This window comes from Boleophthalmus pectinirostris, unplaced genomic scaffold (genome assembly GCF_026225935.1).
Source record: "Boleophthalmus pectinirostris isolate CB_2022bp ecotype Guang Dong unplaced genomic scaffold, ASM2622593v1 HiC_scaffold_2, whole genome shotgun sequence".
Classification (NCBI taxonomy): Eukaryota; Metazoa; Chordata; class Actinopteri; order Gobiiformes; family Gobiidae; genus Boleophthalmus; species Boleophthalmus pectinirostris.
The window spans coordinates 18,836,334-18,853,518 of NW_026571152.1; the positions used below are offsets into that span (position 1 = coordinate 18,836,334).

The window sequence follows — 17,185 nt, forward strand, 5'->3', positions numbered from 1 at the left end:
TTGGTGAATTTTATCAAGGAGAAAGACGTATTGCCCTTCTTCCGAGGGGATTTGGGAAAAGCTTAATATACTAGTTAGCCCAGTTAGCGGCACATTACTTAAGTCACGACCAAATATCAGCGACTTGTTAAATGAAAAAAGTACTCGCCTACTGTCAAGCGAACAAATTCTAACACTGCGAGGTCAGGCGGTTTATACGAAGTGAAACTGGCTGATGAATCAGGCTAGTACTGACCAAGCCTAGCAACAAAATCATCGAGATGGGTGTAAGGGTGCCCCATGTGCTGCCCACTGCTCTTGAAAGGATGGGTGAAATGCAGAGGACAGTTCCTTTTGGGGACAATAAAGTACAACAAAACAAAAAACAAACAAAAAAAACAAAAAAGAATTAGGGTGGTACAGAGATGGCCCCTTTTGCTTGTTTCCATAGAATGTTCCTTTGGCTTTAATATTCCACACTATGACATAAAATCTCTATGGAGATAACCTTAGAACCCTAACCCTAACCCTAACATTGACCCAGAGCAGGGTTAAGCAATTTTAAGCAAATGTTAAGGTGCTTTGAAGATGTCAATATTTTTTTTAGTTTTCAAAGTTTTTTTTTAAATGTTAAACTGACCTTTGTGAAAACAGTCTGCCCTGTCAGCTGAACACTAGGGGCCGTATCTTGCCCCTAGTCTTAGCGCTTAGCACACGTGTAGGGCGTGGAGTTCTAAACAGGAGGTGTGCCCTGCCTGAATATCAGGTGGAGTGGAGCAGACTGAGGGTGTAGTGTGGTGCGTTTAGTAAATTGCCAGAATCGTAAAAATAAATATCAAACAAGTTCACTCTAAAACAACATGTAACATGCTCAAGGCTTCTTTTATTTGGAAATATATTAGGATGATAAATGCTTAACATTCATAACATGTCTGTGTGCGTTCAGGATGCCCTCCCACAGAAGAGCACAGCTCCTTGCCCGCTCCCTGTATCGGCTCAGCTCTGATTTGCACCGTCACGTATCCCCCATGGCAACGGTACCTACACTGCCATGACACCGGGCATGCTATGCCATTGACTTCAGTAGCATCGGAGAAACATGGGCAGGTTTTGTTGTGTATTTGGTTGTTCTAGGCGCTCTGAAAAGGATAAAATGATCCGTTTCTTCACTGTTCCTCTGGAAATTACTCATGAGGGAGCTCAAATAAGGGAATTATCCAAAAAAAAAAAAGACGGGAATTATTCCCATTTTACTGTGCAAGGTTAGCAGTACCTATTGAGCAGCCACTAATTAAAAACTAAAAGCCCATGTTGGCAAAGAGGTGCATTTGCTTTATATAGTTCATATAGATTCATGTATAAACTCATAGCATATGGGTTAACATGTGTTGTGTGAAAATGAGGAATAACTGAATTCTGCACCCACAAGAGATCCTATTTTACATGCTTTTAATGTTAAAGGAAACCAGAGCACCCAGAGGAAACCTACACAGGCATGGGAAGAAGATGCAAACCCCACACAGAAAAGCCCCACTTCGTAGAATCAAACCCAGGACTTTCTTGCTGCCCAAATAGTTCTCCAAGATCCAAAGCTAACCAGAGTTTGATGAGTCCTCAGTATGTCAACTTATTTCAGTTGTAAAAGAGCAGAACACAGTACAGCTAAACACAGTAAATAGTTTCTTTAATATTCCTTTGTTCACTTGATCATTTACACATTATTCACAGAAACATTTAGTGACAGCAAATACACAGATTCTTCACTGTGTGGTCCTCAACTCCAATTTCATGTTGTATGGTTTAGGGGTCACAGTAATGCCAAACACCAGCTCATAGTCAGGCTCTCCTGCATCCTCAGGCCAAATGAACTTAAACCTCCTCAGAAGAGTCACCATGATGAGGAAGAGCTCCATTCGGGCCAGGCCTTCTCCCAGACACACTCGAGGACCTGGACAAAAATAGAATAGAAAACAGAATCCCTCCTTGGATGTGCATGTAATATATCGGTGCTTTGAATACTGATTCTTTATTACTTGTCCAGGTAGTCTTGCTTCTAGATTTCTGTCTGGGCTGCAGGACCACACTGTGCAAATTGTGTCCCTCCGCTCCTGCTGACTTTCTACCACCATAAAGTGTATGCTCATTTGTTTTGGGTCGGATTGGGCCCAGACACGCAAAGGAATTCATAGAGATTGGAAAGACATGTCTGTGGCATGAGCTGTATAAGCAAATCCTAAAAACAAAGTAACAAGAGGAAGAGCGCTAACTGCTGCCCCAAGACGTGCTCAGTGACATAATGCACCTGAATGCACCTGATGACTGTAACAGCATATAGTGTACTAAAGTGAGATGTAACTTTCTGGAGGTGGAACGTTAACTGCATTATCCCATGGAAAGTTAAAATCATACTTCACAACATTCTCTGTGGAATATTACAGCCAAAGGAACAACATTTTCATGGAAACAAGCAAGAGGAGGCCCTCCCCAAACCAAATAAAGGTCAGGTTTGTGGAAGTGTAACCCCCAGAGTAAGGACACTTGTTTGCAGTGATAAAGAAAAAAAAACTAAAACAACAAAAACATGCATTTTTGAGTACACTACTTTTTCACTCACTGGAAGATTTAGACATCATCACAAAATGGTGTGATCATGACATTATGTCCTACCAGCAGAGAAGGGCAGGAAGGCATCTGGTTTGACAAACTCCCCCTTGTGGTTGAGAAAGTTTTCAGGGTTGAATTCATGAGGAAACTTCCACTGTCCCTCTTCATTGAGCGCTGACGACAGATTGGGGATGACCATAGTGCCCTAAGAATAAAACAGATATTTTACACTACTAACACACACACACAACTCCTGTCTCTTGTCTCCTGTCTATAGACATCAGTCTTAAATCTGCTCAAAAAGTGGGCATAACCTGCAGCAGAAAATTGAGGTGAGTGCAAACATTTGAAAAAGGAAGGACTGGGGCAATAAATAGGATTTGACATAAATGTACCACTAATGCAATGAATTTATTAATCCTTCTTACTTTGGGAATGGAGTAGCCCATCAGCTCTGTGTCTCTGGTGGTCGCATGAAAAACACTCAGAGGGACAGTGTCAGCCACTCTCTGACTCTCATGCACCACAGCCTGACGAAGCAAAAGAGAAAAGAAATGTGGGTAAAATCTCCCTCAACTGCACAGAAGAATACAAAACAAACCTCAGGCTGTGCACAGTTACGACAAAGCAATAGATGACATCAACAGTGAATTTAGTGTTGGTGTGAGTGAATGTGATATCAGTCAGAGGCATTTTATACCTGGACATAAGGCATGTTGTGTCTGTCATCGAAAGTGACACAGTCCTTTCCCTCCAGCACTCTGTCTATCTCCTGCTGACAGCGCTCTGGGGAGAAGACATAATAACATTAACATGACCACTGAAAAATACAAAACTGAACAGTACATGATCTAACCTTGGATGTGAGGTTTGGTCATAAGGTAGAGGAATCCAGTGAGCAGTGTGTTAGATGTGGTGTCGGTGCCCGCAGAATGTAGATTGAGACAAGACATCAGCAGTTCTTCTGTAGAAAATGATGTGCCGTCATTGATTCTCTGTGAAAAAAATGACTGTTAAAAATAATTGAATTTGGTCTCTCAAGATCTATGTTTACCATTTCCATGTTTTTCTACATGCACCAATGGAATGACTCTTGAAATTATTTCAAAATAATAAGTGTCAGGTGTGACAAGCCCCTGAGAGGTATAAGTCACTAAAACAAACCTCACTGTGTACCACAAGCATGGTGTGCCACAAGAGTCAGTATTGAGACACATTCTGTTTATGCTTTGCATGCTGTCTGTAATATAAGAAGAAATTATGGCAATCATCCACAGTTTTCTTGCCACTATTGACTGTTAGACCTTTTCAGTTTGTCGTTCAGTGTCTGTGTCATTGTTTTATACTGTTTTACTGTTGAGCTTTGACCTCCAGCTGACCACTGCCATGAGTGTGTCTGGAAAAACCGCCAGAAACAGACTTCATATTTATAAGGAAAGCTTAAGGTCCCCGTGTTTTCTAGAAATTTCTTGCTAAATTTGCAATGAGTATCAGTAGTCACTTTTTGAAGCAGTACAGAAATATGCCACAAAGAAAGAAGCCTGTCTCCGAGACGACAGATGACTCAGGTGCGAATGGAGCAACAATGGATTCTGTACTTCAGGAGGTGATTCATGTGGTAACGGAGAACCTCACAAAAGTATTTGAGGGTAAACTTAAGAGCCAAGGTCCAGTTTCTCCAGGAGCAGCTTCAAAACCATGAGAAGCAAATCATTGAGGCTGAGGCTTAGATCTCTGATTGAAAGGATGCTACAGCCCCAATTAACAATAAGGTAAAGTTATTGAAGAAAAGCATTAAGGAGCTTGTGGAGCATTTTGATCAACCTGGAGAACCAGGACAGATGGAAAAATGTAGGCATTATTACATCTGTATGCAGAAGGACCGCCTCAAAATTACCCATTTTGTCAACTGAATCAGGCTTCTTCTTTAGTGCCTTTTGCTCAGCCATAATTATCAGGTGTGGAGAGGGACACGACAGGGCTGTCGTCTCTCCCTTTTGCTTTTTGCCCTGGCCATCAAGGCAGTGCGGACTCATGAGGATATGCACTGTCTAAACATTGTAGTATACGTTATACACTGATGGTGTGATTATCTTCAAGTCCCAACTTGATGTTTTGTTACACCTCTCACTGAGACCATTAATAGATTTGGTGACATTGTGGGCTATAACAGCAACCACTGGTACATTCACCATCTAATTATACCTGGTATCTGAAGGGATTTGTATACTTAGGAATTAAGATAACCCCCTCTTTCAGTAAAATGTATAATGCTAATTACATTTCTCTACTTGAGTGTATTAAATTGGACTTTGAGATGGAAAAGCCAAGCCAACAAGGCCTGATAGGACTCCGTCTTCAGCTTTACGGCATCCTTTACTTTCGGTGTCCACCATGGGGTTCCAGGTATTACTGCCACGACAGGCACCACAGACTTTACGCCCACAGCTGGGAGCGGCCACATTGACAATAGAGGCCGAGAACGAAGCCCACACGGACTCCATGTCCTCAGCCTCCCGGAGTGCGAGTTTCTCTGTCAAACGTTCCCAACAGACCCTCACTACACACTTGGGTCTGCCAGGTCTTTCCAGCTTCCTCCTCCGCCAGCGAACCCAACTCACAACCAGGTGGTGATCAGTTGACAGCTCAGCCCCTCTCTTCACCCGAGTGTCCAAGACATGCAGCTGGAGGTCAGATGACATGAGTACAAAGTCGATCATCGACCTCTGGCCTAGGGCGTCCTGGTGCCACGTGCACTGATGGACATGTGGTCGAACATGGTGTTCGTTATGGACAAACTGTGACTAGCACAGAAGTCCAATAACAGAGCACCACTCATGTACAGATCAGGAAGACCATTCCTCCCAATCACCCCTCTTCAAGTGTCACTGTCGTTGCCCACGTGGGCGTTGAAGTCCCCCAGTAGAACAACGGAGTCCCCAGTTGGTGCACTGTCTAGTACCCCTCAGAAGGACTCCAAGAAGGCCGGGTACTCTGCACTGCTGTTCGGCCCATAGGCAGACACCACAGTGAGAGACCTGTCCCCGACCCGAAGGCGCAGGGACGCAACCCTCTCGTTCACCGGTGTGAACTCCAACACACGGCGGCTGAGCTGTGGGGCAATGAGCAGGCCCACACCAGCCTGCCGCCGCTCCCCGCGGCCAACGCCAGAGAATTGGAGAGTCCATCCTCTCTCAAGGAGTTGGGTTCCAGAGCCCACAACTGTGCGTGGAGGTGAGGCCGACTATATCTATTCGGTAGTGCTCAACCTCCCACACAAGCTCAGGCTCCTTCCCTCCCAGGAGGGGGGAGGAGGGATACATCTAAATTAGGCAAAATTACCTTTAAGTTAAAAAAAACAGTGATGAGAAATGCAATATTAAATATTATTATCATAGTTAACAGCACCACATTCAGGTGTGGCGTATGTATTACATCATTTTCACTCAGTGCTCTGTTGTCGTCTGGATGTGAATATTTATTGAACCAACACGTGTGAGGACGGAAATATTTCGGCTTATAAAAAAAAAAAAATCCAGGAGCGTTTGGATGTAGTCTTAGTTTTCAAATTTGGTCTACAAAGTGGATTTGTATAGTCTAGATTTGATGGACTGTCTCTTTGTTGGCCTTTACTCAACTTATAGACAAATATGGAATTAAGAGACAGGATTTCTAATTTACAAATTAGGGCCAAGCTTGTACCAAGGAAAATCTGTCTGTGAGAAGCAGTTATTCTCCTCAAGATATTCTTATAACCTGTTGAAAGAGTACACCATTTCAAATACGGCCCACTTAAAGGGGATTTGGGAAAAAGGGTTGGGGTTGGAAATTAGTAATAAAGGATGGGATGAAGCATGGAAGAATGCAATTTCTCCCACATTTCTCCTTCCCAACAACATACTGTATATTTAATAGAGACCTTTCTCCATTATATCTAATTGTAAAACAGAGACTGGTAGTCTTACACACTGCTACCGGTCCTGTAGGAAAATACAACATTTCTGGTACATTATAAAATATGAAACAGACAGGATCTTGGACAATGTAACCCACTGAGCCTGCTATTTGGATTATTAAGAGATACTTCTGTCATTGGGAAATGTCAGCATCAGAGACTCTACAGGATGCTCACGTTCTGTCTAAAAAAAAAAAAAAAAAGTGTGATTCTGAACTAGACTGAAACTAATCAAATGCAATTTTACAATATTTTACATTGTAGTTTTAGTCATAGTGTAGCCTACACTTTTGACCAAACAGTCTACTTAATTAGGCTCTAGTTTAAACGATAAAATAGGCTATAAACTAGGTACAAAAAAAGAGAGAATCACTAAGGAACCAAATCACTAAGAGGTACAGAATATTTTATGGTTTAAATAGTTACTTTTCAAAGTATTATGCAAAGTATCCACCTTGTCCATTTCATCCAGATAGCAATCGACCAAATCCTGAGGTTGTCCTGGAAATCTGGTCTTCTTGTGCTCATTTATTATAGAATAAGTCATGCTTTTTAGTGTCTGAGGCACAAAAATAAGAAAGACATAAAAAAACAACCACAATAAAAAGCTTTCCAATCATATTTAGATGCTACCTGCATTCTCTTAAAACCTTCTTTGAATGGTAATGGCAAGCAGCGAATGCAGGGAAAACAATCATACAGCTGCAAGAAAACACAATGGTTATTACAGCACTGGACTTATGTGTTTGTGTTTCAATACAAATATATAAAAACTTACAAAAGACCAAGGTCCATTGAGAATTTTAAAATTCTCAGTGAAATTCTTCACAAATTTTATGATAAACTCATCATCATATTCAAATCGTTTTCCAAACAGAACAAGGCAGATCACGTTGGAGGCGATGTTGTGAAACATAACTTGAGCACTCAGACTTTTACCTAAATGACAAAAGATAGATAGTGCAGTTTGTAGTAAACACTGTGAAATGGTTCCATGCTGTATTTCAGTTGTTCTGAGAGTTTGGACTTTCCAAGTTTCAACTTAAAAATATATCTGGGTTACCTTTGCATTTCAAAATTCTGATCTGGGAAATGAAACATGACTTTGGTGCTGCTTTGAGAATAATCTGACAACAATTGCATCAATACCATTTGTGTTATTTTCCATTAGTTACCACTACAGTCCCCTGTATCTTTACAGTTCTATTTTGTATGTGCTCTGGATACCTATGGGTTTCTCTATTATTTATTTCTCTCTGGTACCTAGCCAACCTCTGAGAACGATCAAAGCAGTCACCATGCCAATCAGTGCCCACAGCCTGACACATGCCTGCAAAGCTGGTGCCCTATAAATACTATGCTGCCAGCCACATAGCTCCTCTTGCCATAAGGAGGAGATACACACAGCCCTGATTCTGCACCACATTTTCAGGTTGGGCTTTATAGTGATCAGGAAAGGAGTGCATTCCTTCATCCAGCTGGATTACCAGCTTGAACTCTTAAGGCCAGTGCAGGAACATGGGGTCACTGGAGCTGAGTTTTGAGTCTCAAACACGAATAATAATAATGATAATGTGCACTGTTCTTAGCAAGTTTGTAAAGGCATTTGTATAGCGCTCATTAGCTTGTCTATGAACTGAGTGACACCCCACAATCACTCTGTTTTCATTAAAGGTTGTATGGAGGATTTTTTTTTGTTTCAAATTGTCAATGATAGCATTATAGAGGTGCAGTAGCCTTATAATTATGATGACCAAAAAAAAGACAATAAAAATTCATCAACTCTGGACGTGGTGGGGCCAGCTAAACATTTGCCAATAGATAACGACACTGCCTCGTTATCTGTTAGCTGACAGGCTGTCAATCAATCTCCCTACGTTTCTAGCGTAACTGACTTGCCTGCGCCGCCGGTACGTGGTTTACGTACGCCTGTCACGCAGTCCACAGACGCAAGCCGCACAGACGCTGTTTACTCCACCAACGCAACAGTTCTTAGCGGCTTTTTTTGACCTATATCTTCCTCGCAGTTCGCACAAAATTTGTTGCAATGGCGACAAGAATCCAGGAGCAGTTAGCCACAAAAGAAAGTCAATTTTTGAGGTCGCTGAAAGAAGAAGACAAGGGGAAAAGTAGCGAAGCCAAACTAAGGTGATTCTTGGAGATTCATTCCAGCGATGGCGCAACTGAAGCAGACGCAGGGTCTAAAGACTGACGCATTGGTCGCCAAATTACTCCTGGACAGGTCACTTCTGCTTATTATGAAAACTTACTTTTTTTTTTTATTTCCAAGAGCTAGACAAATGTTTTTCAGGACACGAATGTGATATCCTATGTCTGAAAACGTAATTTTCAATGCAAAGAAAGAGTCTGCTTGCAGCTGCGTGTTGTAGTAGTAGCTACCCCCCCCCCCCCCCGCACCTCACTTCTCCGCCTTGCCTAACCAACACTGTAGTTAGTTGTTTATAAGTCATGTGCAGCGATGAGTACTTTCTGGCGTAAGGAGGAGGCGGGAGGAGGCGTTTCTACGTAGGGAGCTGTAGGGGAGGGGGGGTGGTTTCACGCATGCGCAACATTTGAAAAAGGACAAACAGTCGCTGGATTTCTCGTTCCTTGGAAAATCCTCTAAACAAACTTTAAGGCAATCTCAAGAATTCTACAGGAAATTAACAAAAATCACTCGGAGACTGTGCACAGCCATTTGTACAGATGCCATTACTGTGCAAAAAATGTACTTTGTTTTTCCAACATGACAACTAGAATACAGCATGAAAGTCAGTCCAATATGAAGACTTATTAAAATGGGAATTATAAACACACCTGTGTTTTTCTCCAGTTTATTGATGGTGTGCTGCAGTTCTCCCAGAATCCTCTGCTCCATCGACTGTTTACCCAGACCAAAGTTTTTCATGGTCATCAAAGCAAAGCGACGATGCTCCTTCCATTTTTGACCATAATCAGCCAGAGCTACACCTGCGCCAATTGCACATAAGTAATATATTATTTATTTTTTATTATAATTTATTTATGATTGAAGCTGAGGTACCTGATTTTCACACTGTGACAGGAGGAAGTAGGTATTTAAACATAAGTTTGTTCATACAAACAAGTACATATGTCTTAATAGGCCTGGGTCTGAATATATTGTGTTAAGATCCAGGCCTACATTTGCATTGTATTTCAAGGTCACCCTTGATCAACACTTAAATCATAAAAATAGCCAAAAAATTCTGTTCAAGACAAACCAGAGTCTGTACAGTATTATTTGGTGATTTCAGTATCCATCAAATGAATTTATAACTACAGAGACGCACGGCAGCAGGACATGAGCATACCCTAGGTTCAGCAAACATCTTCATACTACTTACTTTAACAGGTATATGTTTTGGAATACTGTCCAAAATACCTTAAAAAATGAATGGCATGTGATCAAATGTTACCAAGTCATATGAATTTACAATGCATGTGCATGCAGCCATGTTAGACTGGATTAGTCACTGTTGGCATTGACATAAATATAACTTTCTTTGGGAAAGAAGAGATTGGAGAGAATACAGCCACAACACCTTGTTTTAGGTGTTTTCCAAACAGTGATTTGGGGGGGGGGGCTTTAAGGGACTAACATGGCTCTGTTAATGATACAATTTGTTAATACAGGACATTCCCCAGACAAGTATCTCTCATTTTAGGTAAAGGGGAGTTATCTCCACTCCAGCCATTCTAGTGCCAGGACCAGGCCGTGGTAAGGACAGCGGCAGAACACATCTGCCACATGGACGAAGGAAAATTTAAGTTAAAACGCATCTTGGTAAATTGGTCAAAATGTACTGGACTGTGTTTTATGGATCCTGGTGTCATACTCATGTTCATAATTACGAGAATACCACATTGCTTTCCCATGTGGTCTAAAAATTATTATGTGTTCATATCATATTTTCTTGCCTCGGAAGCGTTCACTGTACCTTTAAAGTGTGTTCCCTGACAAACCTGTCTTTGATTTCCCTGCCTAGATATTGGTTATGATATGAACCAGGCATGAAGTATGTGATTTGGGGAAATGATTGGATAACTTTACTCTGAATGAAATGTGATCTGGGGGTCAGCTAAGCTCAGGCACTAAGGTGCTCAGGTGCCCTAAATTTGCATATGACAATGCCCGCCACGTGTGCTGACCAAAACCAAATCTCACTTGTGAAAAAGTGCTTTCGCTTACTAGCTGGAGGTGGACCAAGAAGACCGGGACCAGCCAGAGTTGGACCAGGGGAGCTAAGACCAGACCTGGGAAAATACCTGCTGAGAGCTGAGAGGACCCAGAGACCCGGACCCTGGTGAAGGAGGCGCGACAACGACCGCCTGAGTCGACACCGCCCATGCTGCTGCCTTGCCCGTGCGCGTGACAATGAACGCCCGAGTCCACAAGGACTAATCAACTTCGAATGGAGAAAATTCCATCAAAGTAAGAGCTGGTTTGAACAGTGAATGTGCAGTGGTTGGCATCCATCCTACAATTGTGTCCTATTACACATAATGCAAGCGCAGTAGCGACTTAGCGAAAAGCCAAAACTGAGCTAAGCTGAACTCCAATTCTTTAGCTACCTCATGTTGTTAAAATCGGTGCTTTATTGTTAATCACGTAATCAGAACTTGAAAGCTGAGTGTCTAGTTGTTATTTTGCTAATAAACTGCACAAAGGAATTTGCTGGTTTCAGTGATTTTTCTTGAAGTTATCATCGGGTCACTTTTTCATGAACTTTTCCTTCAGATTGATACAATTTATAAGTTGTTGTGATTGCTATGGTTAAGTTTTGATACGGTCAAAATAATACATGTTAATTATATTACAATTTGTTAATGCTAAACCATTAGACGCGCACACACACATACAATTCTACATGTAGGTCATTTGCCCCTACAAAAATAAAATAAAATAACCTTTTTCTTCTACAAGTGCATTGATGTACACGTCCTGAGGTCGTCCAGCGAAGTCTACACCCTTATTAACCAGAGCCTCCTTCAGAGCCTGGGTCCCACTCACAACCACAACAGCTCTGGGCCCCAAGTACAGGCTGTAGATGTTCCCATAAGTCCTCCTCAACTGGAAACCAACAGAAAAACACACAAACATGGAGAATCTCATCAATATTCATTTGACAGACAGACAGACAGATTCAGGTATTGACTGCCATTATCTCAGGAGCACCTTTAAGAAAAACAGTACAGCATAACATGATGGTGACAGTGCTCCAATGTGAAGCACCGAAAAAAAACAACACCTCTGCAACATACGCACATGATCAAACACAATCCAATGGAAATTGGAGGGGGTGGAGATACAGGTAATACAAAAACACAAAACAGTGGGGGTGTGGGATACGGGGCAGGCTCCAGGGAAAGGTATGTGAGAGAACCTCCCTGCTGTAATCTCCATGGGAGTTGGTTCCAGCCAGTCTTGATTGAGACCAAGCTACCTGAGGGAGGCCATTTAGATAAGATTGGGATTGTTTGGGTTTGGGCCAATTAGTAGCATTTCAATTTTCACAGTTACTCTAATTTTGTCCATATTGAGCTCAAGGTCTTCCTCTATGCAGCGCTTCCCGTTTCTCCAAAATGGTATCCAGAGCCACTGTTCCATCCAACCTGCGGTAAAGCCTTTCAGTGATGTTTTCCAAAATGTGGTACAAAGCTGCAGATCCCACCTGCCCCCCAATTCAATCAAACTGGCCAGTCAAGTGGGGCTTTGAGCAGCTGCCTCAGTAATCCAAACTTTTTCAGGGCATGGCCCTGATCTAATCCAATCAGCAAAAGTCCTGTAATTGTGGTTCCGAATAGGTAAATATCTTGTATGTCCTCCACATAAGGAACTGCCAGATACATGCCACGCCACTTATGCCAACTGTCCATTGTGTTACACGATGAACAATTGCTGCTGCAAATGTCCTGGGAGGGCAAGCGGGTTTTCACAAAACTGCGTTCCTCCTTGAAAAAAATTGTGTCAATTGTGCTGAGAGACCAACTGATCAAATCTATAATTAATTTAGGTTTGGAAGAGCAGAGCAGAGAGAGTTTCTCAAAAGTATAAGTCACTAGACTAGACAAGACAAAGAAGCAAAGCAGGGAAGATAAGGGGCAGGAGAGGAGAGTAAAAGTGCATCCGCCCTTGCCAAGTGCCAGAGGAGAAGACACTGACCGTATTCCCTCATATAATTCTAACTATATCATAACAAAGAAGCAAAATAATACACATTTCAGATGTGCACTACTACTGATTTATTCATATTTTTTATCTTTGTTCATACAGTTTTTATCGTAAACAAGACATGGGTGTATTGTGCTTTGTCATCTAAAGAAGAGGTTGGGGTAAGTTGAGCCACTTCTTGCATTTAAGTTTTTTTTTTTGTTTGCTTTTTGTTTTGTTTTTTTTGTTTAGTTTTTTTGTCAAAAAAAAAAAAAGATTTTATTTTGTCAAAACAATGTAGAATTTGAATAAAATAAAACATTCTACATACCTTTTAGGATGCTGCCAAATGTTTAGACTGATAAAACATTTTGTGACCAACAGTAGTATTTTATTATTTATTTTTATCTTAAAAATACAAATTTAAGCATGTGTTTCTTATGGGTGCAAGGATTTATCCCATAGTGGTTGGTTCAATTGACCCCATATTATTTTTTGATAAATCTAATTTACAGTTTTTTTGTTTGTTTTTTTTAAGTTCAATATAAGTTTCATAGTTTGCACATGACCTAAAAATATGACAACTTTTTTTCTCTCTAATAATTTGGCTGTTTTTCAGACACCAGTGAAACAGGTTGGATCACTATCCTATCAGCTCTCTTACCAGCATTATATAGTGACTCACATGGCTCATTATGTGTTTGCAGTAAATAAAATGTTTTCTAGTTTTAGAAAAAAATATCAAACTGTTATCAAAATGACTTGAAGAAAAGGAAAAATCACCGCTGACATCACTCTAAATGTTATCACAACAGAGCGCTGCTCTTGAGCCACTTCTTACATTTGAGTTTTTTTATTTACTTTTATTAAATTTTTTTGTCAAAACAATATAGAATTTTGTTTTTGTCAAAGCAATGTAGAATGTCAATAAAGTTAACATTCTACATACCTTTTTAGGATGTTGCCAAATGTTTAGACTGATAAAACATTTTGTGACCAATAGTAGTATTTTTATCCCATAATATTTTTGATAAATCTAATTTACTGTTAAAAAAAAAAGAAAAAAAGAAAAGTTCAATATGAGTTTCATAGTTTGCACATGACCTAAAAACATGAGAACAATCACCAAAAAGAAAAATCACCACTGACATCACCATAAATGTTATCACAACAGAGCGCTGCTCTGCCATAACATACATTAGGGAATTTATTTAATTAAATACTCCAGATGAAATAAAAGGCCCTTAGCAATTGTCTGGCTGCCCACGATAGTGTGACGGCCCTACACAATACACTCAAATGGTAGTTCTGATCCATACACTTACCGATTCAAAGTACTTCAGAGGGTTCTCAAGGCTTAAGTTGAGTGCATTCCCTAAAAATGGTAGAGCCAAAGGTCCAGGAGGGAAGTTTTTGGGCCGTTGAGATTTGAACTGAAGCAACAAGAAGCAGAGACATATCCACAGGAGCAGCACAGACACAAACATGGTGAGAGCAGAGAGCAAATAAGGACATGAGTCAGCCGAGGTTTCGGTAAAAATCTATTTCTTTAGCCCCGCCTTTTTTTCTCTCAACAAGAACATTAAAAATAGTAACTGAATATAGATGCAATGAATAAAATACTATTTTAAATTACAGTTACAGTGTCTAAAATTCCCAACTCTATTTTCTCTTAAATTACGACTGAAGCATTCAGTCTCAGGTTACGCTGCCATTTCGTCACTTTCTGCTTTGGCTTTTGAAAAGAAAAAAAAAAAGATTCTTTTTAAAACCATGTGTATCACAGTGTTGTGCATGAACGAGTTCAAAAGAACGCGTTCATTGAACACGTTCATTTTTCAGTGAACTTTGAACTGAACGCAACACTTTTGTAAATCAAGAACTTGAACGTGAATTTGTTCAAATTGTGTGTGATGAACGACGTACGTCACTGTTGGGGTTCAGTTAAACGTCGGAATTTGTTTTCACCTGACGAGTGACGATCTGCTCGCACTTCACCTCGCGAAACCACAGCCGCGCGAAGGCGACTCCACCGGCAGCTTTAACGGAACATACGGGCTCTTGTGTCTCTCAATGGGAAGTCAATCAAACGACTGGGCGCGTTTAGCTGCTTGTATTTACCTTCTGTACAGGCTGACCACGGCAAACGCATGGATTTCAAAAGAAAATTTCAAAGCACTAATTAACAGTGTATGTGGATCTGGGCTCTTTCACATGATACACAACTGCCCAGGGAGCACAATGTGCTGATGGTAAATGCACAAATACAACAATAGATACATGCTCTCTGTGTATTTTGACGGGGACGTTCGTGTAGCGTCAAAAAATAGGATGGATCCTATTTTCTGAAATCTACACGCACAGGACGTGCTGCTCCGCGCGCATATTATTTGGTACATATGTCAGTAACGCGCGTCACAATGCTTTTTTAACCTGGATTGAAATGGTGGGTTTTTCGTTTTTCTTCATACAAATTTGCTAAAATCACCGCGATATCAGCAGCGGTGAAACGCCGGAGGTGCGCCCGCGTAGACCGGGATCCTGAGCGAAAGGACCAACGCAGAAGTCCGCGCTCCACCGAGATAAACGCAGCTGACGCCCGATCGCACTCGGGGTTCTCTCAGGGGCGGTCCTAGATTCCAAGTTCTAGTCCTGGTTTGGTCCTGGTGTAGTCTTGGTTTAGTCCTGGTTCAGTTCTGGTTCAGTCCTGGTTTAGTCTTGGTTTATTCCTGGTTTAGACCTGGTTCAGTCCTGGTTCAGTTCTGGTTTAGTCCTGGTTCAGTCCTGATTTATTTAGACCTGGTTTAGACCTGGTTTAGTTGGTTCCTGTTTAGTTCAGTTCTGGTTTAGACCTGGTTTAGTCCTGGTTTAGTCCTGGTTTAGACTGGTTCTGGTTTAGTGGTTTCTGGTTTAGACTGGTTCAGTCCTGGTTAGTTGGTTTAGACCTGGTTAGTCCTGGTTGGTTTAGACCTGGTTCAGTTCTGGTTTAGTCCTGGTTCAGTTCTGGTTTAGACCTGGTTTAGTCCTGGTTTAGACCTGGTTTAGACCTGGTTCAGTTCTGGTTTAGTCCTGGTTTAGACCTGGTTCAGTCCTGGTTTAGTCCTGGTTTAGACCTGGTTCAGTCCTGGTTTAGACCTGGTTTAGACCTGGTTTAGTCCTGGTTTAGTCTGGTTCAGTCCTGGTTTCAGTTTAAGTCGGCAGTCAGTATCTTAACAGTTCTTTTGTGTGAGAGTAATTTAAAAGTGCTGCAATAGTCGTGTAATGTTTTACATTTTAATGTATGTAACAAATGACTCTGAAATGACAGTAACAAGTCATAAATAACACATTACAGTTTTAAAGTCACTTGTCCAACAGTGTATCTTGTAAAGTTGTTGTAAACTAGAAGTCAGTTTGAAAAATAAATGCAGCCTTTCATTTACAGATCTCATCTAAATATAAAATGAACTGAACTTTGAACTAGTTCAAAATTAAAATTGTGAACTATGAACGTGAACTATTCACTTTGAACAAGTGTGAACTGAACTTTGAACTAGTTCATGAAAAGTGTGAACTTGCACAACACTGCTCCATGTAAGCAAACTACTCTAGTTGTCTCAGGTTTGAAGAGTTCCTTCTATAGACAGCATGTTTCAGCTCCTTTCACAGATGTTCAATAAAATTTAGATCAGGGCCCACAGAACAGTCCAACGTTCTCTTCTTAATCATTCTTGGGTGTTTTTAGCTGTATGTTTTGGTTCATTATCCTGCGACCAAGACCAAGCTTTCTGACACTCGGCAACACCTTTCATTCCAAAATACCTTGATAGTTTTACGATTTCTTTGTACCTTGCACAGATTCAAGACACCCTGTGCGAGATGCAGCACAATAGCCCCAGAACAAAACCAAGCCTCCTCCATGCTTCACAGTAGGAATAGTGTTATTGGTGTGCTTCATTTTTTCGTCTGTGAACATAGATTTGACATGTCTTGCCAAAGAGCTCTAGTTTTGTCTCCTGTCCAATGGACATTCTCCCAGAAGCTTTGTGGCTTGTCAATATGCACTGTGGCAAATTCCAGTCTCACTTTTTTATGATTTACTCTCAACAGTGGTGTCCTCATATGAAGTCCACTTTGGCTCCAACAGTGACGGATGGCGTAATCTGACACTGATGTACCTTGCCCTTCAAGTTCACATTTCATTTTTTTGGAGGTTGTTCTGGGCTCTTTGATTCCATTTGTATGATCCATCTCTTCAATTTAACATAAATCTTCCTCTTGCTGCCACATCCAGGAGGTTGGCTACAGTCCTGTGGACCTTAAACTTCTGAAGAACATGTGCAACTGTAATCACAGGAACATCAAGCTGCTTGGACACGGTCTTATTACCTTTATCTTTAACCTGCTTGTCTATAATTTTCTTTCTAGTCTCCTGACACAGTTCTCTTCTTCGTTTTCTCTGGTCCATGTTCAGACTGACTGAGGACAAGTTTGTA

The 17,185-nt window shown here is 41.1% G+C and overlaps 1 protein-coding gene across 3 annotated transcripts; it reads right to left on the bottom strand.

Moving 5' to 3' along the window:
• Positions 1-1,686: 1,686 nt before the first annotated feature.
• LOC110166871 (cytochrome P450 2F2-like) lies at positions 1,687-14,205 on the bottom strand. 3 transcript variants are annotated; one of them, XR_008632413.1, is made up of 12 exons: positions 14,036-14,205; positions 11,468-11,630; positions 9,356-9,508; positions 7,317-7,477; positions 7,172-7,240; positions 6,993-7,097; positions 3,440-3,578; positions 3,284-3,369; positions 3,012-3,113; positions 2,647-2,788; positions 2,013-2,212; positions 1,869-1,927 (listed from the first exon to the last, which is right to left on the bottom strand). XR_008632413.1 is itself a non-coding variant. In XM_020932198.2 (11 exons), exons 1-11 carry the CDS (start codon positions 14,195-14,197, stop codon positions 1,740-1,742), a joined length of 1,470 nt encoding a protein of 489 aa, XP_020787857.2. In that variant the 5' UTR covers positions 14,198-14,205; the 3' UTR covers positions 1,687-1,739. The 3 variants fall into 3 exon arrangements, 2 of the variants coding, with proteins under 2 accessions (XP_020787857.2, XP_055011564.1); XM_020932198.2 differs by lacking the exon at positions 2,013-2,212 and having other exon boundaries at positions 1,687-1,927; XM_055155589.1 differs by having other exon boundaries at positions 1,811-2,212.
• Positions 14,206-17,185: the final 2,980 nt, after the last annotated feature.